This window comes from Microcaecilia unicolor, chromosome 13 (genome assembly GCF_901765095.1).
Source record: "Microcaecilia unicolor chromosome 13, aMicUni1.1, whole genome shotgun sequence".
Taxonomy (NCBI): domain Eukaryota; kingdom Metazoa; phylum Chordata; class Amphibia; order Gymnophiona; family Siphonopidae; genus Microcaecilia; species Microcaecilia unicolor.
The window spans coordinates 54665432-54692154 of record NC_044043.1 but is presented as its reverse complement, the minus strand read 5'-3'; the positions used below and the strand labels follow the sequence as shown (position 1 = coordinate 54692154).

Genomic DNA, 26723 nt, shown 5'->3' with positions numbered 1-26723 from the left:
ATGAGTGGATGCTGGTTGGGGCTGCTGGAAGAGCATGCCATGCTAGAGCTACCATGTATGTGGGGGCTGCAAGGCTGATGGTTCATCTAGGACACTTAATGCCCTTACAGTGGCCTTTGGAAGTGCTGTACAGAGCAGCCAAGCCATCCACTGATTGAAAGCAAAACCTGAAAAGGATTGCTTAAAAAATATTTATTTCTTTGAATATCAAGAGAAGAGAAAATGTAGAAAAAGATGGTGCCAGCAGGCACATGGCAGCCACCAGCCAGAGTAGGAAGTTTTCAAGATTTGGACATGCCACGGATGGTCTTGTGCTCCTTCATGGCCTTCTCCCATTCTTTCCCATTGATCTGCTCCACGTCAATGCTGTGCACGGTCCCATCATCATCCAGGCAGTGGGGAGCTACACCTGGAAATAAAAAAGGGAAAGAGGTTACATAAACCAATCAAGTTCCTTACCCTAAAGAAGGAAACAGGTACACACTGAGCAAGAAAGATTGCAATTGAGCAGTTTAACAATGCAGTTCTCTTCCCCCTTTTGATGGTTTTGGTACTTGCTTTGAAAGTGCAGCTATGAATTGCGAAACCTGCAAAAACTTGTCACCAATATAAAGGTTTCACATCTGATTGGCTAATACCTTTGCCCTCAAATCTATATTGTACAGTGGTGGAAATAAGTATTTGATCCCTTGCTGATTTTGTAAGTTTGCCCACTGACAAAGACATGAGCAGCCCATAATTGAAGGGTAGGTTATTGGTAACAGTGAGAGATAGCACATCACAAATTAAATCCGGAAAATCACATTGTGGAAAGTATATGAATTTATTTGCATTCTGCAGAGGGAAATAAGTATTTGATCCCCCACCAACCAGTAAGAGATCTGGCCCCTACAGACCAGGTAGATGCTCCAAATCAACTCGTTACCTGCATGACAGACAGCTGTCGGCAATGGTCACCTGTATGAAAGCCACCTGTCCACAGACTCAGTGAATCAGTCAGACTCTAACCTCTACAAAATGGCCAAGAGCAAGGAGCTGTCTAAGGATGTCAGGGACAAGATCATACACCTGCACAAGGCTGGAATGGGCTACAAAACCATCAGTAAGACGCTGGGCGAGAAGGAGACAACTGTTGGTGCCATAGTAAGAAAATGGAAGAAGTACAAAATGACTGTCAATCGACAAAGATCTGGGGCTCCACGCAAAATCTCACCTCGTGGGGTATCCTTGATCATGAGGAAGGTTAGAAATCAGCCTACAACTACAAGGGGGGAACTTGTCAATGATCTCAAGGCAGCTGGGACCACTGTCACCACGAAAACCATTGGTAACACATTACGACATAACGGATTGCAATCCTGCAGTGCCCGCAAGGTCCCCCTGCTCCGGAAGGCACATGTGACGGCCCGTCTGAAGTTTGCCAGTGAACACCTGGATGATGCCGAGAGTGATTGGGAGAAGGTGCTGTGGTCAGATGAGACAAAAATTGAGCTCTTTGGCATGAACTCAACTCGCCGTGTTTGGAGGAAGAGAAATGCTGCCTATGACCCAAAGAACACCGTCCCCACTGTCAAGCATGGAGGTGGAAATGTTATGTTTTGGGGGTGTTTCTCTGCTAAGGGCACAGGACTACTTCACCGCATCAATGGGAGAATGGATGGGGCCATGTACCGTACAATTCTGAGTGACAACCTCCTTCCCTCCGCCAGGGCCTTAAAAATGGGTCGTGGCTGGGTCTTCCAGCACGACAATGACCCAAAACATACAGCCAAGGCAACAAAGGAGTGGCTCAGGAAGAAGCACATTAGGGTCATGGAGTGGCCTAGCCAGTCACCAGACCTTAATCCCATTGAAAACTTATGGAGGGAGCTGAAGCTGCGAGTTGCCAAGCGACAGCCCAGAACTCTTAATGATTTAGAGATGATCTGCAAAGAGGAGTGGACCAAAATTCCTCCTGACATGTGTGCAAACCTCATCATCAACTACAGAAGACGTCTGACCGCTGTGCTTGCCAACAAGGGTTTTGCCACCAAGTATTAGGTCTTGTTTGCCAGAGGGATTAAATACTTATTTCCCTCTGCAGAATGCAAATAAATTCATATACTTTCCACAATGTGATTTTCCGGATTTAATTTGTGATGTGCTATCTCTCACTGTTACCAATAACCTACCCTTCAATTATGGGCTGCTCATGTCTTTGTCAGTGGGCAAACTTACAAAATCAGCAAGGGATCAAATACTTATTTCCACCACTGTATATGCAACAATTTTCTTAAATACACAGAAATGTTTCCCTTTGTAAATTCTTGAGTACAGAGAATTATAACCACATTTTGTTGAGATTACTTACCATACCCATCTGGGTTGGAACGGGGTGTATAGAAGCTCTGTACCCCACACGTCTTGCAGAACGTGTGCTTGGCTTTGTGAGTGTTGAAGGTGTATGTCGTCAAATTGTTTGAACCCTGAACCGTAAAGACAGAGACCACTGTCATTTCATTCAACTCAGACTAAAAACAATTTATGGTAATATTCTTCTTTCCTCATAGAATTATGAAATCAGAGAACATTTTACCTACAAAAACACAAAATAACTTTTAAAAAAATGGACAAACTTTTGGAGGAAAAAAAAAAGTGGGTATGCTGACTTGTGAGAGACTGGAGGGAAAAGTGCTGTTCCAGAATCTTCAATGCGTTGGGGTTGGAAAGGAATTTTCTTTCACTGTGCATGTCAGAGTGGCTACAGAGAGTCCATATTTGATTTTTCTGCAGTGTTTAGTTATGGCTTAACATGAACAGTTGGGAAAATAGTAGAACACTGAACTCACTGGACATTTGGTCATCCTTCAACCTAACCAATTATGTGACCATGCCAGCTAATGTTTTCTCCCTAAATGACAGGTTTCCACAGCCCCATAGTATAGCAATTATTCCTAATCCAATCATCAGGCTTTTACAAACTTTTCCAAAAATCTCAATATATATTACAATTAATAATCAAATTACAATAAACCAGTATCATAAGACTGTCCCAGCAGACCTCCCTTCCAAGTCTGGCTCCTGCCAAGTACCTTTAACAACTTGAAGCGGGCGGCAGGGACAATGAAGTGGCGATTCTGCTTCTTCACACAGATGCTGCAGCTGGAAAGACAGAGCAGACAGAATGTGGAGTTACACGGCTGCTTCTAACAGTTCTACATGTATCTATGGGGACTCGAGTTCTACTGTGAGTGGGTCTGTCAGGGGAAGCCAAGCAAGACAGCACAATCACTGACTGCCCTGCTCTGAAACTCAGATGCAAAGCAAGATGAGAAAGCAATCTAGTCTGCTAAATGCAATATTACAACGTACAGGGCAGCATGTATTTTCTCTGATGTGTGACAAGCAGCTGCAGTTACACTGCTCAAAGAAAACACCAGATACTGTTCTGTAAAACCAGTGCCACAGGCAAGCTGGTACAATCAGGTCCATAGTATCTGTAAAAGCTGTTACACCTGTATGGAAAAAAATCTGAAGCCTGGGTGTCACCGTTAGGGCTAATGGCCCAACTGTGTTGGCTAGTGCCCAGAATCATAGACATCAGAAAACCACTGTGCTGCCTACTGCTCCAGTCCTTCCTCTCCAGAGACTGTACAAGAAACAGCCTCAGCCCCTCATTTTAAGAACATAAGTACTGCCATACTGGGACAGACCAAAGGTCCATCAAACCCAGTATCCTGTTCCAACAGTGGCTAATCCAGGTCACAAGTACCTGTCAAGATCCCAGAACAGTAAAATAGATGTTATGCTGCTCATCCAAGAATATGCAGTGGATTTTCCCAAGTCCATCTTAATAATGGCTTATGGACTTCTCTTTTACGAAATTAGCCAAACCTTTTTTAAACCTTGCTAAGCGAACTGCATTTACCACATTCTCTGGCAACAAATTCCACAGTTTAAGTGCTTGTTGAGTGAAGAAATATTTTCTCCAATTCATTTTAAATGTACTACTTAATAACTTCTTTGTCTCCATAGTCCTTGCCTCCTGTATCTTAATTCTTATATATATATATATATATATATATATATATATATGTGTGTGTGTGTGTGTGAATGTATATATCTTTATTAAATTTTTGCATAAACAATACAAACTGCCTTTTATATCATTACAAATCATACCTTAACACTTACGTACAATGCTAAACATACCAGTAAGGCTGCCCCCCTCCACCCCCCTTAACAAAGGGTTCAATATAACCATTCAGGTGTTCCATTGCTCAAGAATATCTCTGTTCTTGCCATTTAACATAGATGTCCCAGGAGCGAATGAACAACTGCACTCTATTTCACCTCAGAGCTGTAAGACGCGATAGCCGACACGTATAGTCCACTTTAGCAAGCACCTGTGATCTAGGTGGGAGAAAAAGCTGCTTCCATGCCACTGCCAACAATAAACAGGTAGCGGTCACAATATGTAAAACCACTTGAGCGAATCTTCCTGGAAGCTCCTTTGGTTTAATATGAAGCACTGACAAGCTTATAGAGTTTGGTATGGGCATCCCCAGGACTTCTGAATTCAGGTCAAAGACCATGTCCCAATATTTTATTACCCCTGGACAGAGCCACCAAATATGTACAAACGTTCCTATATCAACAAAGGCCCTCCAACAGGCATCAGAGATTGCTGGACAGATTTTACGAAGACGAACTGGAGTGAGATACTAATGGTACAGCATTTTATAGCCATTCTCTAATAAATAACTCTCTATAGACAGCTTAAGGAGGCGTTTGAATATCCCCTCCCATTCTTTGATTGTATAGGTTGATCCCCAATAGTCCCTCCCAAACAGCTATATACTTAATGGGAGGGGCATTCTACTGTAACAGTGCTCGATAAAATTGAGACACACATCTTCGCGCACTACACCCATTAAGCGCCACCTCTAGTACAGTCTCCTCTTGTACCAACTCTGATAGGGCATGTTTGCTAAGGAAGTCAGATACCTGCCTATTGTAGAAAAGGTCTCGGGGACCTAGGCCAAATTCTTCAGCTAGGTCCATAAAGGGTATTATCTTCCCAGCCTCCATTTGTCCCAAATGCGTTAGGTCCTGATTCGCCCACGCTCGGTAACGTGGGTCCTGGGCACCTATGGGAAACCACTGCACTTCCAGGAAGGGTTAAACTCGAAAATATTGGCAACTGTTCAGGAGATGCTCCCGAGCCTATAGCCAAGCTTCTATAGTGACTTGCAAGTATGAGTTGGCTATTTTAATCATGGTGCAAGTCTACTCCCCCCCCCCCCCCTCCCACAGAAGCCATGGGAGCTGGGGTGTAGGTGTCAGAAGAATAGGAAACACACTCCACCCTTACCCAACTTTTATGGCCATCTTATGCCAGCCCAAAAAGGATTTAAGCTGAGCCGCTAAATGATAATATCTAAAGTGTGGGACTGCCATACCTCCCTTCCCTTGGTCTGATAGAGAACCGATCATCGTACCCAAGGAGGCTTGTGTCTTCAAATATATTGAAAGAGATTTTATTATGAGTGCGGAAAATTTTCAGGAAGCTGGATAGGAAGCACCATAAATAGATAAAGCAAAAGTAGAAGAACTATCATCTATACTCCCTTTATACGTCTCAACCAAGATACATGCATATTTTCCCATCTCTCTAGATCAACCCATATAGTCCTAAGTAATGAAGGATAGTTGACATCATACAAGAATGTTCTATTTGCTGTTATATTTACCTCAAGATATCTTATCGTTGTAGCTGTCCATCTAAATGGCAAATTGGCACGCAACCAGGTGCTCTCCGACTTCTCTACTGATATATTTAGAATTTCAGACTTGGTAGCATTAATCTTAAAGCCCGATACCTTACCATTGCTAGCCAGAATAGATAGCACCCTGCAAAGGGATTTGCATGGGTTTGTAAGGGTCAACAATATATCATCTGCAAACAATAATAGTTTAGTGTAAACAGAGCTGCAACAAATGCCTTGTACGAGTCTATGCTGCCGAATCTGTTGAGCTAACTGCTCCATTGCTATGGCAAACAAAAGGGGCGAGAGAGCACACCCTTGACAAGTGCCACATTGAAGTTCAAAATCATCTGTATACCCCCATTAACCTGCAGACAAGCCAGCGGTTTATTATAGATTGAATGGATCCATCTCAGGTAATGATCTTGGATGCCTACCTTCGACAGGATGTCCAACAAAAACGACCAGGATACCATGTGAAATGCTTTTTCTGCATCTATCCCCAATAATAAAGCAGGAGTCTTCTCCGCAGTGGCTGACCATATCAGATGGAGGACTCTGTGCATGTTATCAAAAAGTTTGGCGCCTCTCTATGAACCCTGCCATGAACCAACTGGTCCATGTAGATTTGCAACCGCATTGCTAATAATTTGGTGAAGATTTTATAATCTGTATCCAGAAGGGATATAGGCCTATAAGAACCACATTGACTGGGGTCCTTGCCTGGTTTCAAGATAAGGGTAACTCCTGCCATGTGGCAGAAAAGAAGCAGCTCCTCTCCCTCCTGCAAGCTACTGAGGGCTCCTGTATCTTAATTCTGATGTGGGAGGAAGCTAAAGGAGAGGGGCTGGAGAAGGCAACAGCTAGGGGTGAGGGGGAGCACATACAGACTACATCTCTCTGAAATCCTATAACTCAGCTGAAGGCAAAGTAGGGAAAGAAGATAGGACAGTGGTGCAAGTAAGCCCAGCAGGTTGAGAATGGAGTACTAGGAATGGTTACTGGTAGAGTGGGACTATCACGATAAGCAGAATGGAAGCTGTAAAGCAGGGCAGTCTCATGCTCTGTTGCTGAGACAGCTCACAAGCAAGCCTATGAGGGTGGTTCAGGTGCTCTGGTGCAGAAAAAGCTGTAAATATTTTTGCCACTTTTCTTCCTCTGGTTGCCTACAAACAGCCCAGCATGTATTGCAGCTGACTGTATGTCATAGGGAGAGGGGAAACAAGTGATGAAGAGGACCAATGAGCATAGGGGCCAACTTTTGAAAATTATTGGGGGTCTTAAACTCAACATAAATTACTCTTCTCTGGACACAGTAAAGGAATGTACTCAATATTGGGAGAGCTCAAGTGGCAAAATGGTAGAAGCAATTAAGAACAAAATCACTGAATGTATGGATAGATACAGTATGTTTTAATGGGGAAGATCCAACATGGAATTTAGGAAAAGGAAGTCTTGCCTTATCAATCTTTTAGAATGTATCTAATTTGTAACTTAATATTTAGATGGAATAGAGCTGGTCAGAATAGTATACCTGGATTTCTAGAAAATGTTCGATAAAGACCCCCATAAACAATTCCTGAAGAAATTAAAAGGCTGTGTGGACAAGAAGGCCATCCTGATGGCTCAGATGGTAAATGCTGTGCAGAAATCTCCTGGTTCAATACCTGGATTAGGGCTTATGTTTCTCGGGTTGGCCAGGGCTGGGGATGCTGTGTTCACAGCCCCTGGGGAAGAAGGGAAGGGAACTGTGATCAATGCATAGTGTGATGCCTAGATGGTTGAAGTCAGGGCCCACTGTTTTAAAGTTTCAAAAGGAACCAGGCTACGCGATGGTCACTATAGTGATCTTCTATATTTGGGGGAGGATAGGGTGAATAATATTTATTTATTGCCTTTTTTAATAAATTCACTGAAGGCAGTGTACAGCAGGAATAAGCTGAACATAGGCAATAAGCAGTAACAGCAGTAAGCCATATTAAAATAATACATATTATATCATTGTATGCTACTTACAACCCACATGATACACATTAAACATCTTCATAAACAGCATAGGATAGAAGTTGAGGTGGAACACATAGATATATGAGAGTAACAGGAGTTCGACAGAAAAAAGGGTGACTTAACAAGAAGTTACACTTAAAGTCAAAGTGCATGAAAATAGTCTCGGCTAGAATACATGTAGTAAGCAAATCTCACTACAGTATGTGCAGCTGGTGTTAGTCCTTGTGTGTGTGACTAGCTATTTAGTTCTTCCATTAAAGGCTTGGGAGGACAGCCAAGCTTTTACCTGCTTCCTAAAGTAGAGGTAGGTGGTGGGTTGTTGTTTTTTTTTTTTTTTTTTTAACGTTTAAAGAGTAGAGGATCAGTGAAATAAATTCCTACTTTAATGCCTTCTTAATTGTATTTATTAGACTGTAGAATGTATTCAAGAATGTGAAGACTTTTACAAGGCACTGTAGAAAGAAAAATTCATGCTGCGTTCCATACTAAGGCCTGTGTTGTTATGATTTTTAACACATGTTAAATGCTAACGCGTGTCAAACACACACCTATAGGAATGTATTGGTGCGCTAGCGTTTAACGCGCTATAATTTTAAAGGCGTGTTAAAAACACTAATGCACCTTAGTAAATATACCCCTGAGAGTTATCAGAGTGGGTGTGTACAACAAGATTTGTCAGATCCTAGCCACTAGGTCACCATGGTGCATAGAAATTGTACCTTGGCACCTGAGATTTTATGCGCTACAATAGTGGGGAAGGAGGGAAGGATTCACATCGGCCACTGCTGCTGAAGAAACAGCACTGCTCCTATAAGCTGCACTGCATAGTCCACTCTCAGTAAAGCTTGAGCCGCATGGTGCAGGAACTCTGTTTGGTGCAATAAAGAAATAGTGACAGACACTCCCTGTGTTGAAGCTTGTGTCACACTCTCTACTTCTTCTTGTATGCAGGAACTTCTGTACCACATGGCTCTAACATACTGACAGACAAATGCACAGTGCTACTGTAAGAGACCTGTGTGCAGCAGCAGACATAAGGTGATGGGAAAAGATGCACTGAGCATTAATGGCCTGAAGTTGAGGGAAGGCTGGTTATTTGGACGAGAGGAGTATATATGTGTGAAAGAGACGGGGTGAGGGGGGAGACTTGTGTGGGAGTATCAGAGGAAGAGACTAAATAAAGATTGGGGTGAAGGGGCATGAGAGAGAGGGAGAACAGGTTTGGGTAGGAGATATAAAAACATTGGGTGAATACTGGGCTAGAGGTGTATCGAGGCCTGTTATTAGGCATGCTGGGACCTTGTCTGTAAGCTTTGCATTTTTCATTTTCACGCATGCTTGGGGCTCCCTTTACTATGGGTGCTCAAGTCAGTTACCCTGGTTACACACACCCTAATGCCAGCTGTTGGGTTTATGAGAGAAAGTGAGTGAAGGCTAATTTGGGGCTAAACCAGAGAAAGTGGGGGTGGAGGTCCCAGGCCATAGTGATATGTAAAATAAATATACAATTGCCTCTGCTTCACCTATCATGGAGGTGTCATCACACTGCTGCCGATACAGTTGGGGAAGGGAGGTTGTTGCCTTCTGCCAATGATGTGCAGCAACATGTAAAGATAGTACTTTTTGAGCCTTTCCTAGAGGGACAACCAGCCAGTTGGATTTTCACATTACCACAATAAATATGTATGAAATAAATTGGCATATGTTGAAGATCCACTGGAAGCATAAGTACATAAGTAATGCCACACTGGGAAAAGACCAAGGGTCCACAGAGCCCAGCATCCTGTCCACTACAGCGGCCAATCCAGGCCAAGGGCACCTGGCAAGCTTCCCAAATGTACAAACATTCTATACATGTTATTCCTGGAACTGTGGATTTTTCCCAAGTCCATTTAGTAGCGGTTTATGGACTTTTCCTTTAGGAAACCGTCTAACCCCTTTTTAAACTCTGCCAAGCTAACCGCCTTCACCACGTTCTCCGGCAACGAATTTGAGTTTAATTACGCATTGGGTGAAGAAACCTTTTCTCTGATTTGTTTTAAATTTACTACATTGTAGTTTCATCGCATGCCCCCTAGTCCTAGTACTTTTGGAAAGTGTGAACAGACGCTTCACATCCACCTGTTCCACTCCACTCATATTCATTGTGATAATCCTGAAAACTTGACTAGCTAAGTGTGCCTCTAGGAGAGAATAAAGGTACTGCTTTTCAAGGCACTGATTTGCTAAACTTTCCCATAGAGCAGTGGTTCCTGCAGTGGAGACCAGCGGTGGTATGGGTCACACAGTCAGGGTTTGCAGATGGGAGATGTCATGCTGCGTCTGGAAGGCTTCAACTAATAGTAAATAAGAGTGCTTTAAATCTGTAATATGACTGTAGGAAAAGTCCAAAAGTTTCCCAAACCTGGTCTTGGAGGCACCCCAGCCAGTCAATCATGAGAGAGATTTGCATGCAGTGGAGGTACTACATGCAAGTATCTCTCGTGAATATTAATTGTGAATATTCTGAAAACACAACTGTCTGGGGTGCCTCTACCTCCAGGACCAGGTTTGGGAACCACTGTCATAGAGTGAGAATGGGAAAGCATCATTAGCAAATCAGTTTCTAAAAGAGCCGCTACAGGCCTCAAGACAGGTTTTCTCCATAGGTATAGTGTGGGGTGGACAGGGGGAGGGTATTCCCCACATATTACAGGTACAAATGTTGAATTGGTCCCCCCACCCCACATTATGAATATGACTTCCTTCCACTCCCTGTGCATGTGTATACATATGTTTGCTATCTGTATTACTTCTGCCTGTGTATTTGTTGTCTCTGTCCTGGAGGGGAGGTTTTAAAGCACTGATTCCCAAACATTCTATTGGTTTGGAAAAAATACAATTAAACTATGTGTGATAATATATATGACCATTAGATGTCACTTTCAACTGGTGTGTATTACAGTTTCAGTTATGTGTACAGGGTGCCACTGTCTCAAGGCAATTTCTCCACAGGTAGGAGATAGTACACATAGCAGCCAGTAGCAAATTTACATGGTTCACTTAGAACCATTTAGAAACATGTATAGTTTAGTCACTAGGTTTCACCGTGGAATTTACAACAAAGAATATGAAATACACATCTGAATCACAAAGACTCAGCTTAGTATAGCTAGGTGTATACCACTATCATATTTGTTCAGATTTGCATTTAATTTTCTTTGTATGAATGCGAGAGCTTATCCCCTGGGGTATGGTTCACAATGCTAAGAAATGCAAGCAGGGGCGTAGCCGCGGGTGGGCCTGGACAGGCCCAGCCACTTTCCCTCCAGGCCCACCCATCCAACATCCTGCTGCTGTTGCTGCCTTTTCTCCCGCGGCTCCGCCGGGTCCGGGAAGCAGCGTTCAGCAGCGTTGCCTGCCTTTTAAAATAATTAGTCTCCCCAGGCTCCGCTGAATTTACTTCTTCGCCCGTCGCAAAGCGCTGCCGTTCGCACAGGCAGCTCCGCTCCCCTTTGCCGCGTCCATCTGGCCCTACGCATCCACTACAGGAAGTGGATCAGAGAGGGCCGGATGGACGCGGCAAAGGGGAGCGGAGCTGCCTGTGCGAACGGCAGCGCTTTGCGACGGACGAAGAAGTAAATGCAGTGGAGCCTGGGGAGACAAATTATTTTAAAAGGCAGGCACTCAGGCAACGCTGCTGAAAGCTGCTTCCCGCCACGCTGGTGACTGGCGCAGGGATGAGACTTCTTAAGCCTTGGGGGCCTCCAGAAGATTCTTCAGCTGGCAGGGCCCAGAGATCCCCACCAGCCCAGTTATTTGTCTTTACGGGAGGGGGATGGACAGAGAGGAAATATGTGAGTCATGCCCACCCAAAAAGTGAGGTCTGGCTACGCTACTGAATGCAAGGTCATACATTTGGGTTACAAGAATCCAAGGGTGTGGTACCATATCGGGGGGGGGGGGGGTGAAGTGCTTCTGTGTACAAAAGAAGAGTGGGACTTGAGGGTGATTGTGTTTGTATTCTGTGGCTATTTAGAATTGTTTTGTACCTTGCTTTGGGTATGGATGAGAGAGGACAAGGAACAACTACAGTGAATACATTATTAGCATGGAATTTTTAAGAGAGGGATGGAGGCAGTACAGTAAGAATTAAAAATCAGGCTTGTGCCCCTGGTTTTTCATAAGCATAAACAGATTAAGAAACTATTTAGGGGCCAGATCAGTTCAAAGGCTCTCTCCCCCAACTCACTATTATTATTTTCTTAAAAAAGTGGTACCACTCTGCCTCCTGAGGGCCCCTAAGAGAGCTAGCACCATCTCTTGCACCTCCCACATGTTCAGTTTAGAAAGATGCCTCCGCCTTGCTTTGTTTTGACTTTGGGGTTGCTTGTTGTAAAATGTTTCTTTTGCTGATTTTTATAAGTGGTTTCTCAATAAAGATGATTAAAAAACATTTAAAAAAAGAAAGCCTCCTCTTGGGATGCCCCAGACACTTGTGGGGAGAGAGAGCCACCTGTGGGGAGAGAGAGCCAACACTCACTTGCAGTCAAAAACATGCAGATCAGTGGAAGCCCAGACTTCGAAGCGCACAGCCCCACAGTGACAGCCTCCTGTGTACTTGACCAGCCCTTTGTACTCGCTGTATTAGAAAAAAAAAATAGGAGAAAAGGAATGTTAGCTGCAGCCTGCACAGATATAGCTGGATGGGAAAGAGTTAATTGGGTTTCACTTGGCACAGATTTTGCCATGGTAGTACTCTCTCCCTTCAGTCCCCCCACCCCATTAGAGGCAGTGTGCTCTGCCATCACCATAGCAACAGTGCAATTAAAGCATCCCAGGCTCTGGCTCACATCCATGTTGGATGAAGGCCTATTATTATAACACAGATTCTCCCCCCCCCCCCCCCCCCCCCCGGTCCTAACTTAAATTGTGTGATGTTTGCAGAACCTCAATTGCTTCAGGTACAAAACTTATTGTGAGCCCACTAGGAACAGAGAAGGTGCCTTATAAAGATGTGTACAGTGCTGTGTATGTCTAGTAGTGCTATAGAAATGATAAGTAGTAATAGAACCTGCTCTATGACTATCTAGAGACCCAGCAGCCTTTTCTTCATAGACATGCTGTTTGCTCCTCTGTGGGTGTGAAAGTGGAGAATAACAGGCAAACAAACTACAAGACACTAATGTGAACCCAGAGCTTTTAGGGAGAAGAATAAAGCACAGTCCTCAACATTACAAGCAAAATTAATCTAAGGCAGTGTACGGCAAGAAAAACCAGACCTAGACAATTACAACAGTAAACATATTCAAATAACAGCTCACATGTTATGCTACTTACAATATTTTTATTAATTTGATATACCGACTACCTCGCAAGCAAATCGAGGCAGTTTACATGTACAAAGAAAAATCCAGGAAATACAAATGCCATTAATAAAATAGGAAAGAGCAATCACACAGAACATACATCCCCATACTATGATGTTCTAACCTCACATACCACTTATATATAAACATAGTAACATAGTAAATGACGGCAGAAAAAGACCTGCATGGTCCATCCAGTCTGCCCAACAAGACAAACTCATATGTGCTACTTTTTGTGTATACCCTACTTTGATTTGTACCTGTCCTCTTCAGGGCACAGACCGTATAAGTCTGTCCAGCACTATCCCCGCCTCCCACCACTGGCTCTGGCACAGACCGTATAAGTCTGCCCAGCACTATCCTCGCCTCCCACCACCGGCTGGCTCTGCCACCCAATCTCGGCTAAGCTCCTTAGGATCCATTCCTTCTGAATAAAGTATAAAATTGACTCATCCAAACTTAAAAACAATCTTCCATCACAGGAACAAACTATCCTCCAATCCCAAACACAAGTTTTTAAAAAAAGTACATTTTCAAAGCTTTACAAAAAGAAGAATTTAATAATTTGTGTGATATACTGCCTTACACATGTTTTAAAGTGGTTTACAATAACAAATGTTTTAAAAAGCATCAAACAATAAACAGATAAGACAACTGAAATTAAATCCCACCCATCAATATTCATAATAAAATCTCAGAAGAGGATGCAATTAAAAATCACCAAAGATACTTTGAAACATCCATATTTTTAAGGCTTTTTGAAAACTGAAATAGCCACTTAAACTGCTAATCACACCAGACAAAGAATTTCCATAAGGATGGACCCATATAACTAAAAGCCCAGTTTCTAGCTGATAACAATCTATCTTTCAAGAGGGCTGCCGAGAGGTGGAGAGGCAAGATTCCCTAGGCCTGGCCTCCAAGAAGGGGCCAGCGATCAAAAGAGACTGCTCTGCAGCAGGACTGCCAAGAGACTGAGCCGGGGCAAGGCCCCCCCCCACAAGGATCGCTGCTGCCCTGCCCCCACCTCCCCCCAATTGCTACTGCTGTCACCTCCCAGGCTGCCAGCGCCACAGTCCCCAGTCTCCACCTATCTTCTCTCAGCTCCCTTCTGTCTGCCATTCGACCCCCTTCATTTAAAAAAAAAAAAAATTTTGAAATCAGCGCCTTCTGTGTGAAAGCGGCAGATCGCCTCGGGCAGGCCTGCCCTCACAGAAATAGGAAGTTTTGCTGCTTTCACACAGAAGGTGTTGTGCTGCCGATTTTGATATATATATTTTTTTAAATACAGGGGACTGGGTGGCAGACAGAAGGGAGCTGAGGGTAGGCAGGTGGAGACCAGAGACTGCGGCGCCGGCGGCCTGGGAGCAGAAGAGGGCGAGAGTCCCAGGTCTGGGGAATTTTGCCCCCCCCCCCCTCGGTGGCCTTGCTCTGCTGGCCACAGGTCCTTCCTGCCGTGTCCTGCTCTGAGAAACAAGAAGTTACAGGAGGCGGGACATTCTTCCTGCCACGTCCTGCCTCTGAGGAAACGAGAAGTTACTTCACAGGAGGCAGGACGCAGCAGGAAGAAGGACCTTTAGCCAGCAGAGCACTCTTGCTGCTGCGGGAGGGGACGGCGGTGGCAGTAGGGGGGAGTGGCCCCAGCTTTTTCTCTCAGTGGCCCTGGTCTTTAAAGACCGAAGTTGCAACAAACAACACTGTGACAATCGTAAAGATCTTGAACGTTCTTGAGCCAATTTTTCAGAAAGAAACTGTGGTACACCCATATGAAAGGCCTTAAAAACCAGGTATAAGAAAGTTTGAAAGACATTCTACCAGAGACTGGAAGCCAGTGTAGTTCTCTCAGTATAGGAATAATGTGGTCAAATTTCTTGCCATTGACTAGCAATCACGCAGCCATATTCTGAATTAACTGCATTCTCTTGAGACTTATTTTTGTCAAACCATGAACAGCAAATATGAACACAATAGACAGCACAGGGTGTTAAATGAAGGTGTGGAACAAATAGACAGATTGAGAACAACAGGAATTATGTAGAAAATAAGGATGAGTAATGAAGAAAAACTGTACTTGAAGTCAAAGTGCATGAAAATGATCTGAGCTAGAGCAGGCGTAGATAAGCAAGTCCTACAACAGCATGCACAGTCCTTGAGTATGTGATTAGCTGGTTGGTTACTTCCTCCATTATAGACTTGAGAGAAGTATGTGACCCACAGCATTTTTTTTTTTCAAACCAATGGAATGTTTTGAATATCACTTCATTCAAACCTTCCCAGGCCTCTTCTTTATTGATCAGAGACAGCCTAGATATATGCACGTGGGGGCTCCAGGAGAGCTGTCAGAGCTGGCATGGTCACATGAAGGACTCACCCATGTGTGACTGGTTTATCCCACTGTCCCTTTACATCAAACTACAATGGTGTCATGCACTGGCTTACAGTTTGGCCTTCACTGGCTACAAGAAACACAAACCTCACATCAGCAAAAGCCAATTTTGCAGCATACAAAGTATCTGCTCCATAGGCTCCATATCAGATTTGTTTATCCAGCTGAAATGCTAAAACTTTGACATTAATCTGTTCCACCGTGAGTTTGCTATAAAGCGATGCAGAGCTGGCTGACAGCTCTCAGACCAGAAGTGATAATCAATCTGGACTTCAGAGCCAGTTTCTAGAACTTACTTTGGGGCTTACTTGATTGGGTGTATACAAACTAACTTGAAATAAACTGAGTTTGTGATGGTGCAAATCTGTTGCTGAACTGATGTGGCCACCATTTTTATTCCCTGGGTTTAAAGTCACAGAGGTGTAACAATCTGCAACTCTCTGACAATCCCCACATTCTACATGAATTCACAGAATTTTGCTGAAAACATTATGAATCTGTGCTGTTTGCAGACCAGATTTTTAATTTGCACAGGCCATAAGGCAGGCAAAATGTATACAGGGGAGGGCACAGTTCCTCATTTTAGTTTAAACAAACAAAAATATATTTTTTACTATGCAAATGTGCCCCTCCTCCTAAAAAGTTTTCAAGCAGTCTAATTCATTTCAGTGTCTAGGTATGTTATAGAAGATTATCCTCCATGTAGTGAGCCATACTATCAAAACAATGTGCAAAGTAGTTCCCAATGTTGGGATCTGGCAGGCACAACTTATGAGGGAACTGTGAAAGAGTTTGCTTAAAAGTAAAAGTGCTAAATATTTCAAGATTTGAGACTACTATTGGTTAAGGTGAACGACGTATGACCACCTAAACTTCCGGAAAACACTAAAAACCAACCTGTTTAAAAGGCATACCCTTCCGATCCAACTTAAATGCCTAATGTCGCCAACACAACAAAACTAAAGTACGCAATGGACATAACACAACTCTTCCACTGTTCGATCCCCTAATATGGCTGTGCCACATGAAGTTTATGTTACCACATCACTTTGTATTTGTTAACGCTGGAGTCTGCAAACGCCTCTCCAGTACTATGTAAGCCACATTGAGCCTACAAATAGGTGGGAAAATGTGGGATACAAATGTAACAAATAAAATAATAAATAAAATATAAATGTTTCCTACCTTGTTTAATGATTCTGAATGTCTGTAATTACTGCTACATGGTCTTGTTCATGTATCAAGATGTGTATTTCTTTTCATGGGTGGATTTAAACTAAAAAGGTGGCCACCCCAGCCAATGGCCCTGCTTCTAGGATCTGTGATCCCCACTCATCTCCATGGCCTTTAACCACAATGCTTTCTTCCTACCCCAAGGCCTTGTTTTGCCCCTGACTTTCAGGGTGCTGATAGGACTGCATTGGCTGAGGTCTTTTAAGTTGGTTGGTTTGGGTTCACAAGATTTTTGAAAGCTCTTTTCCTGATTATCTAGTAAGTCTATTTTTTTTTCCATTATCACCTAACATCTGTAGGGCAGGGAATTCTGGGCTTCTTTGTTTTCGATCACTCTTGGAATTAAATATAAATGTTCTATGGTGCAGTCAACTTTTGTATATCAGGCTGTTCAATTTTGTGTTCTTTACCTATTAAACTTAGAACAATGCCAAGTGATCTGTCTTTTTGTAAAGGTTTGAAAATCTTTTTTTTCTTCCAGAAATCATGTTAAACTAGTGTATTTTCTTTTTTTGTTGCCTGTAAGTAACCCCATTTGAACCAGTTTTGTAAAAGAAAAAGGGAATGTTGCTTTGTTTATTTTACCTTCCCTTTATATCTCTCCCCCTCCTTTCCTGTATGTCTGCTCTCTGCTTTTCCCCCTTAACTTTACATAAGTACATACAGTGGTGGAAATAAGTATTTGATCCCTTGCTGATTTTGTAAGTTTGCCCACTGACAAAGACATGAGCAGCCCATAATTGAAGGGTAGGTTATTGGTAACAGTGAGAGATAGCACATCACAAATTAAATCCGGAAAATCACATTGTGGAAAGTATATGAATTTATTTGCATTCTGCAGAGGGAAATAAGTATTTGATCCCCCACCAACCAGTAAGAGATCTGGCCCCTACAGACCAGGTAGATGCTCCAAATCAACTCGTTACCTGCATGACAGACAGCTGTCGGCAATGGTCACCTGTATGAAAGACACCTGTCCACAGACTCAGTGAATCAGTCAGACTCTAACCTCTACAAAATGGCCAAGAGCAAGGAGCTGTCTAAGGATGTCAGGGACAAGATCATACACCTGCACAAGGCTGGAATGGGCTACAAAACCATCAGTAAGACGCTGGGCGAGAAGGAGACAACTGTTGGTGCCATAGTAAGAAAATGGAAGAAGTACAAAATGACTGTCAATCGACAAAGATCTGGGGCTCCACGCAAAATCTCACCTCGTGGGGTATCCTTGATCATGAGGAAGGTTAGAAATCAGCCTACAACTACAAGGGGGGAACTTGTCAATGATCTCAAGGCAGCTAGGACCACTGTCACCACGAAAACCATTGGTAACACATTACGACATAACGGATTGCAATCCTGCAGTGCCCGCAAGGTCCCCCTGCTCCGGAAGGCACATGTGACGGCCCGTCTGAAGTTTGCCAGTGAACACCTGGATGATGCCGAGAGTGATTGGGAGAAGGTGCTGTGGTCAGATGAGACAAAAATTGAGCTCTTTGGCATGAACTCAACTCGCCGTGTTTGGAGGAAGAGAAATGCTGCCTATGACCCAAAGAACACCGTCCCCACTGTCAAGCATGGAGGTGGAAATGTTATGTTTTGGGGGTGTTTCTCTGCTAAGGGCACAGGACTACTTCACCGCATCAATGGGAGAATGGATGGGGCCATGTACCGTACAATTCTGAGTGACAACCTCCTTCCCTCCGCCAGGGCCTTAAAAATGGGTCGTGGCTGGGTCTTCCAGCACGACAATGACCCAAAACATACAGCCAAGGCAACAAAGGAGTGGCTCAGGAAGAAGCACATTAGGGTCATGGAGTGGCCTAGCCAGTCACCAGACCTTAATCCCATTGAAAACTTATGGAGGGAGCTGAAGCTGCGAGTTGCCAAGCGACAGCCCAGAACTCTTAATGATTTAGAGATGATCTGCAATGAGGAGTGGACCAAAATTCCTCCTGACATGTGTGCAAACCTCATCATCAACTACAGAAGACGTCTGACCGCTGTGCTTGCCAACAAGGGTTTTGCCACCAAGTATTAGGTCTTGTTTGCCAGAGGGATTAAATACTTATTTCCCTCTGCAGAATGCAAATAAATTCATATACTTTCCACAATGTGATTTTCCGGATTTAATTTGTGATGTGCTATCTCTCACTGTTACCAATAACCTACCCTTCAATTATGGGCTGCTCATGTCTTTGTCAGTGGGCAAACTTACAAAATCAGCAAGGGATCAAATACTTATTTCCACCACTGTAAGTATTGCCATACTGGGAAAGACCAAAGGTCCATCAAGCCCAGCATCCTGTTTCCAACAGTGACCAATCCAGGTCACAAATACCTGGCAAGATCCCAAAAAAGTATAAAACATTCTATACTGCTTATCCCAGAAATAGTGGATTTTCCCCAAGTCCATTTAATAACGGTCTATGGACTTTTCCTTTAGGAAGCTGTCCAAACCTTTTTTAACTCCGCTAAGCTAACCGCCTTTACCACATTCTCTGGCAATGAATTCCACAGTTTAATTACATGAGTGAAGAAAAAGTTTCTCCGATTCGTTTTAAATTTACTACATTGTAGCTTCATCGCATGCCCCCTAGTCCTAGTATTTTTGAAAAGCGTAAACAGACGCTTCACATCTACCTGTTCCAGTCCACTCATTATTTTATAGACCTCTATCATATCTCCCCTCAGCCGCCTTTTCTCCAAGTTGAAGAGCCCTAGCTGCTTTAGCCTTTCCTCATAGGGAAGTCATCCCATCCCCTTTATCATTTTCGTCACCCTTCTCTGCACCTTTTCTAATTCCACTATATCGTTTTTGAGATATGGCGACCAGAATTGAACACAATATTCAAGGTGCGGTCGCACCATGGTACGATACAAAGTCATTATAACATCCTCATTTTTGTTTTCCAATCCTTTCCTAATAATACCTAACATTCTATTTGCTTTCTCAACTTTAACTCATTATTTTCCTCCCTCCCTGTTTCTTTGCTCTCCCCCACTTCCTTTCCATCCTCTCTCTCTTCTGTCTTTCTTTCCCTCTACTCTTTACAGTCATCCCAAGTGTCTCTGTTCTTTCTAATCTGTTTCCATGCAATTTCTTTATGTACCTCTGTTCTCTTTCCCTTGGCTGGTGGTTTCTCTCCTCCTTCTATCTACATTCTTCCAGTATCATTTTCTTTTCTTCTCCCCACCCCCCTCCAAAAAAAAACTTTTTTTTTGTCTCGTCCTTTCTAATCCTTCCATTATGTTTTTTTACCCCATAGATAGACCCCTATATATATTCTTCTTTTTCTCTTCTTTCTCTCGTAACATAGTAAATGACGGCAGATAAAGACCTGTACGGTCCATCCAGTCTGCCCAACAAGATAAACTAATTTTACATAGTATGTGATACTTTATATGTATACCTGAGTTTGATTTGTCCTTGCCTTTCGCAGGGCACAAACAATAGAAGTCTGCCCAGCACTATTCTTGTACTAAGTTCTGAAGCTAACATTAAAGCCCCTTAAAATTTACACTTCAGCCCATCCCTATCTATTCAGTCTTGATCAGGGCGTAGACCGTAGAAGTCTGCCCAGCTCCCGTTTTGTTTCCAATTACCGGCGTCACCACCCAATCTCCGCTAAGATTCCACGGAACCATTCCTTCTAAACAGGATTCATGTTTATCCCACGCATGTTTGAATTCCATTACCGTTTTCATCTCCACCACCTCCCGGGGGAGGGCATTCCACATATCCACCACCCTCTCCGTGAAAAAATACTTGCTGACATTAGTCCTGAGTCTGCCCCCCTTCAACCTCAATTCATGACCTCTAGCTCTACCGCCTTCCCGTCTCCGGAAAAGGTTCGTTTGCGGATGAATACCTTTCAAATATTTGAACGTCTGTATCATGTCACCCCTGTTTCTCCTTTCCTCCAAGGTATACAAGTTCAGGTCAGGAAGTCTATCCTCGTACGGTTTGCAACGCAAATCCCATACCATTTTCGTAGCGTTTCTTTGTACCGCTTCCAGTCTTTTTACATCTGGTATATCGCTTCCTCCTGTATTTATTACAACACAATAAGTTGAACATAAGCAATGCCTCTCTCTTCTCCTTTCAAGATTCACCCCACTGCTGTTTTCCCTCTTCTCCCGTGTCTGTTGTTACTATTCTTAAATTCTTGACGTTGCGCCTTTCTATGGTACAACAACCATATTTCACAGAGGTAATCTCTCTCTCTCTTCTGTCCTTCGTTTGTAACTCTGATAGGTCTCCTAGGGGCCCACCTCCTCCTCCCTCTCTCAAGCGCTGGCGGCTCTCTTTTTGCCTTATATGCAGGCCCCCAGGTCGCTTTGTTAAGGACGCACCAAGGCAGGCAACGATTGAGGCTCTGGAAAGGCATTAAGCCAAGAGGGAAAGTGGGAAAACGACACTGCAGCTCCTTCGTTGGCTCGAGTACAGTGTGGTTTTTTTTTTAATGTCAACTAGGGGCTCTGCGTTCCCCCGGAACCCCCCAAATTCGAGACCTGCCCGGGTACTCACAAGGAATCCAGCAGCAGTTTGGCCGCCTCCTCTGTGCTCAGGCTGCGCTGCTTCAGAAAGCTGAGCCAACGCTGCCTCTGCGCCCCCAACTCCAGCAGTGGCTGCTCCTCCTCGCCCTCTTTCTGCTCCTGCTTGGCCGGCAGCGGGGCTGGCTTTCTGCTGCCCCTGCCCTTCTTCGGGGCTACAATCGAGCTCTTGCCCCCTTGGGATTTCTCGGCTGCAGCCGGAGCTTTCACCCCCTTGCCCGATGCCTTTCTGGCCTTCACCATGTTCGCTTTCTTGCTGGTAGCCCCGTTGCTGACAACCTCCTCTCCCTTTGCAGCCTAACGGTGATCCCCACACTCACCCCCGCTCGGATCAGGATCCCCCCCACCCCCCCACAATAAGGCTGCCTCGTTGGTTCCTCGCTCCCCAAAGCCAGGGTATTTTAGGATGCCAGCTGGTGACTCTCCGGTGGGGGGCAGCAGAGAGCTCTCTCTTAGGCTTCCCGAGAATTATTTTTATTCTTTCCAATCCAAACTGATGTTGAAAAGAAATTATACTGACGGGGGTCCAGCGTTTCACTCGATCTTGTCGGGGGGGGGGGGGCAAAATATGTCTCCGAAACGGGACCAAATCTAGCCCTTTTTGCCCTCTCCGGTTTTAAAATGGCCAGGGTCAGACTGGGGATATCAAAATAATAAAAAGCCTAGAGGGCTTTTGTGTAGGAGATGCTGTTTCAACTTGTGCAGCGGATAAACTTTGATACACTGAAATATAGCAGTTATGGAACTGCTCCTTTGAAATTGCCTCTCCCCTTTTACCTCTCTCTCTCTCTCTCTCAGATACATAAACACACACATATTGACGATACACTGCCATTAGACTACACATTAATGTAGTTTTTTACAATAAAGCGAATGTTCCAATGGGAAAGGACAAGTGGGTGAGAAAAGATAGGAAAGTGAGATGGTGCCATAGAAGCGCCCAGAGAGTGATCATAAATTGGCACTGAGCAAAAGGGGACCATAAAAGAAAAGCAGAAGAGGACAAGCCTATGGAAACATTTACAGACTAGATGAGTGCTTCTCAACCTAGAGGCACACTTAGCCAGTAAGGTTTTCAGACTCATCATAATGAATAAGTACATAAGTAATGCCATACTGGGAAAAGACCAAGGGTCCATCGAGCCCAGCATTTTGTCCACGACAGCGGCCAATCCAGGCCAAGGGCACCTGGCAAGCTTCCCAAACGTACAAACATTCTATACATGTTATTCCTGGGATTTTGGATTTTTCCAAGTCTGTTTAGTAGCGGTTTATGGACTTGTCCTTTAGGAAACCGTCCAACCCCTTTTTAAACTCTGCTAAGCTAACCGCCTTCACCACATTTTCCGGCAATGAATTCCAGAGTTTAATTACACGTTGGGTGAAGAAAAATTTCTCCGATTTGTTTTAAATTTACTACACTGTAGTTTAATCGCATGCCCCCTAGTCCTAGTATTTTTGGAAAGCGTGAACAGGCGCTTCACATCCACCTGTTCCACTCCACTCATTATTTTATATACCTCTATCATGTCTCCCCTCAGCCGTCTCTTCTCCAAGCTGAATAGCCCTAGCCTCCTTAGTCTTTCTTCATAGGGAAGTTGTCCCATCCCCGCTATCATTTTAGTCGCCCTTCGCTGCACCTTTTCCAATTCTACTATATCTTTCTTGAGATGCGGCGACCAGAATTGAACACAATACTCAAGGTGCGGTCGCACCATGGAGCGATACAACGGCATTATAACATCCTGTTTTCCATACCTTTCCTAATAATACCCAACATTCTATTCGCTTTCCTAGCCGCAGCAGCACACTGAGCAGAAGGTTTCAGTGTGTTATCGACAACGACACCCAGATCCCTTTCTTGGTCCGTAACTCCTAACGTGGAACCTTGCATGACGTAGCTATAATTCGGGTTCTTTTTTCCCACATGCATCACCTTGCACTTGCTCACATTAAACGTCATCTGCCATTTAGCTGCCCAGTCTCCCAGTCTCGTAAGGTCCTCTTGTAATTTTTCACAATCCTGTCGCGAGTTAACAACTTTGAATAACTTTGTGTCATCAGCAAATTTAATTACCTCACTAGTTACTCCCATCTCTAAATCATTTATAAATATATTAAAAAGCAGCGGTCCTAGCACAGACCCCTGAGGAACCCCACTAACTACCCTTCTCCATTGTGAATACTGCCCATTTAACCCCACTCTCTGTTTCCTATCCTTCAACCAGTTTTTAATCCACAATAGGACATTTCCTCCTATCCCATGACCCTCCAATTTCCTCTGTAGCCTTTCATGAGGTACCTTGTCAAACGCCTTTTGAAAATCCAGATACACAATATCAACCGGTTCCCCTTTGTCCACATGTTTGTTTACTCCTTCAAATGATGATTTGGCTACTTATGTGGGGAGTGTACTATCACATAAACAAGTAGTGGATTTTGCAAAATTGCCTGTCTGAAGGGAGCCAATGAAGTAGCCACAAAATGTACTTTTTTTTTAATGTTGCATTTTGATGTGGTTTTGAATATTGGAGATTTAAGCACAAGTCTCTCTTCCAAACCCCAAGTCCTGGATATAGTAGTGTGATTGCAGAAGCAAAAAGTAGGGAGAGTAGGCTCTTCTCAACCAACGGAGGAGACATGTAAATGGAAAAAGAGTCTTTATTGCAAAATAAAAGAAATGACTCGACACAGCAGCCGTGTTTCGGCGCCCAAGCACCTGCCTCAGGAGTCTTATGATATATAGTTGATTATGAAAAGAGATATCCTTATAAAATCACTATACACAAAAGATATCAATCTAACCCAAAGTTAGACAGGAAAACTTGCCAGCTATTTCGGTAGTCTGGCAAGTTTTCCTGTCTAACTTTGGGCGTGGAGGAGTGGCCTAGTGGTTAGAGCACTGGTCTTGCAATCCAGAGGTGGCCAGTTCAAATCCCACTGCTGTTTCTTGTGATCTTGGGCAAGTCACTTAACCCTCTATTGCCTCAGGTACAAACAGATTGTGAACCCTCCTGGGACAGAGAAATATCCAGTGTACCTGAATGTAACTCACCTTGAGCTACTACTGAAAAAGGTGTGAGCAAAATCTAAATAAATACTTAAAAAACAATCAAAATACAATTTTAGTCCTCATTATGAGAAGGAAGAATGAGCTCCTTGGTACTGAGGGCCAGATGCACTAAACTTTAATGAGCCATTAACGAACAAGTAGTAAACCGTGGCATGCACTAAACAGTTTTTTCCGATGGCGGTAGCAGGTAACAAAAACGGAATACAAACGAGTAACTACCATTGTAATGTGGACAATTCGGGATGCACTAACCATACTGACGATTGCACCGACTCATTTACTGCGATATATTTAACGTGTGGTCAGAGCTGTCGATAAGGCCGGAGCTGGCATACAGACACGTCATAACACGTCCTTGTGGGCGTCCTTACCCCCCTGCCCGAGGTCGCCGCTGCTCCCCGCTCCCCCCTACATTAAAAAAATCGTGATTTTAGGCAGCCCCGGTCCCCCTCCCTCCCTTCCTTCCTTTCTCTCTTTCTAAACAGCTCCTGCCATCCTCCACCCCGTGCCCCGCCGCCCCCCCCTGAGGTCGTCGCCGCCGCTCCCCCCCTCCACCGGGCCCCCCCTCCGTCTTACCGGACCCTCGCAGCGCCTCTCACCTCTATGTGAAGGTGCTGCGACTCCAAAAACAGCTGATCCTCTTCGCTGACGTAAGTAACGAGGGCAGGCCCTGGATGAAAGGAGGGACGTCCGAAGACTCTTCAGTGAAGAGGATCAGCTGTTCTTGCCGTCGCAGCGCCTTCACACAGAGGTGAGAGGCGCTGCGAGGGACCGGTAAGACGGAGGGGGAGCCCGGTGGAGGGGGGAGCGGCGGCGATGACCTCAGGGGGGGCGGGGCACGGGGCGGAGGATGGCGGGAGCTGTTTAGAAAGAGAGAGAGGAAAGAAGGGAGGGAGGGGGCCGGGGCTGCCTAAAATCACGATTTTTTTAATGCAGGGGGGAGCGTGGAGCAGCGGCGACCTCAGGCGGGGGGGGGGCAAAGGCCATCCTTAAAGGACATCCATAATGGACGTCTATAGGCACTTTTTTTTTTTTACGTGCTGACACTTTACCTAAGGTATTCATGCATCCGACTTTTGAATACCGCACCAAACATTTCTGAGGTGTTTTTTTTAGTGCATTCTTCATTTTTTCAAATTCGGTAAGAACTTTTACATTTTACTTTCTTTTACGTTTGGTTGATGCATCTTGGTCTAAGTACTTTACATCAGAAACTATACTACACCATGGCCTATCCTAGATAGCTCCTTGGCTAATCTAAATTTAACCTGGTTTCCTAACTAGAAAAGTTTCCAACTGCATTGGAAACACAGTTATTCTCCTGATATTTAATAAAGACATTTGCAAAATAATCTGAGAAAAAAAGTTGCACTAATTGCCAAAGCCTAGACCTAAGAAGTAAAAAAAAAAAAAATGCTTTGAACCTGGGTGGCTCAAGATCAGGGATTCTCAACCCAGGCCTCGGGACACACCTAGCCAGTCAGGTTGTCAGGATACCCACAATAAATATGCATGAGATTTGTATGCCCTACCTCTCCATACAAAGCCGTGAACCGACATATGAGCCGTGAACCATAATTTTTATGGTGGCATATGTCGGTTCACAGCTTTTGAAAGATTTGTTTTCGTGAAGTGCCATCTGTCAAACTGCGAGTTCAACAGATACTCAAGTGGAGACTATATGATCATAGAGATATTTATTAGCCCCTGATGCAGCCCAGTGGGGCGAAACACGGCCTGTGTCGGGCTTGCTAATTTTTATTGACTTGTATCTATTAAATACTGTTTTCCACATATATATCTACTTCGTTTGGTTTCCATCTTGGAGTTTGCAGATCGATTACCCTGTTGTTTTCTTGGACCACCTTTATTCATTATTGGTATCCTGAAAACCTGACTGGCTAGGTGTGTCCCAAGGACTGGGTTGAGAACTCCTTCTCTAGATAACGTTAATTTTATCAAATGTACTAAGAAAAGCAGTAAGTAAAGTTGCTGTAATATCAATCATATCAGAAGAAGATTCAAGAAAGTCAGTCAAATCTAAATTACAATAGCTCCCAACTCATCAATACCACCTTCAGGCTAAAATTATCAGAATGATTGGGGGGGGGGGGGGAGAGGTACTACACCCATCACAAATTACTTCTCTTTAAACAATGTGAAGGCATTTGCTCAATATCAGGGGTGCTCAAGCACTCACAGTACTGGCACCTGTGACATAGCAGGCTCCTTCCTGCCTCTTGCCACTCCTGTGTAGTATCACTGCAGCAGTTCAATATAATGATTCACCAGATCTGAGACAAAAGAGTACAGCTTTGCTCCTGAAACAGAAAAGTAACCTCTAGGCCGGCCAGGAAAGTCCCTGGTTCAGT

At 44.0% G+C, this 26723-nt stretch overlaps 1 protein-coding gene across 3 annotated transcripts; it reads right to left on the bottom strand.

Moving 5' to 3' along the window:
* Nucleotides 1–177: 177 nt before the first annotated feature.
* On the bottom strand, nt 178–26723 carry CENPV (centromere protein V). 3 transcript variants are annotated; one of them, XM_030222208.1, is made up of 5 exons: nt 26552–26723; nt 12277–12375; nt 3072–3141; nt 2351–2465; nt 178–409 (listed from the first exon to the last, which is right to left on the bottom strand). In XM_030222208.1, the coding sequence occupies exons 1-5, from the start codon at nt 26569–26571 to the stop codon at nt 282–284; spliced, it is 432 nt and encodes a 143-aa protein (XP_030078068.1). In that variant the 5' UTR covers nt 26572–26723; the 3' UTR covers nt 178–281. The 3 variants fall into 3 exon arrangements, with proteins under 3 accessions (XP_030078068.1, XP_030078066.1, XP_030078067.1); XM_030222206.1 differs by lacking the exon at nt 26552–26723 and adding an exon at nt 21253–21616; XM_030222207.1 differs by lacking the exons at nt 12277–12375; nt 26552–26723 and adding an exon at nt 21253–21616.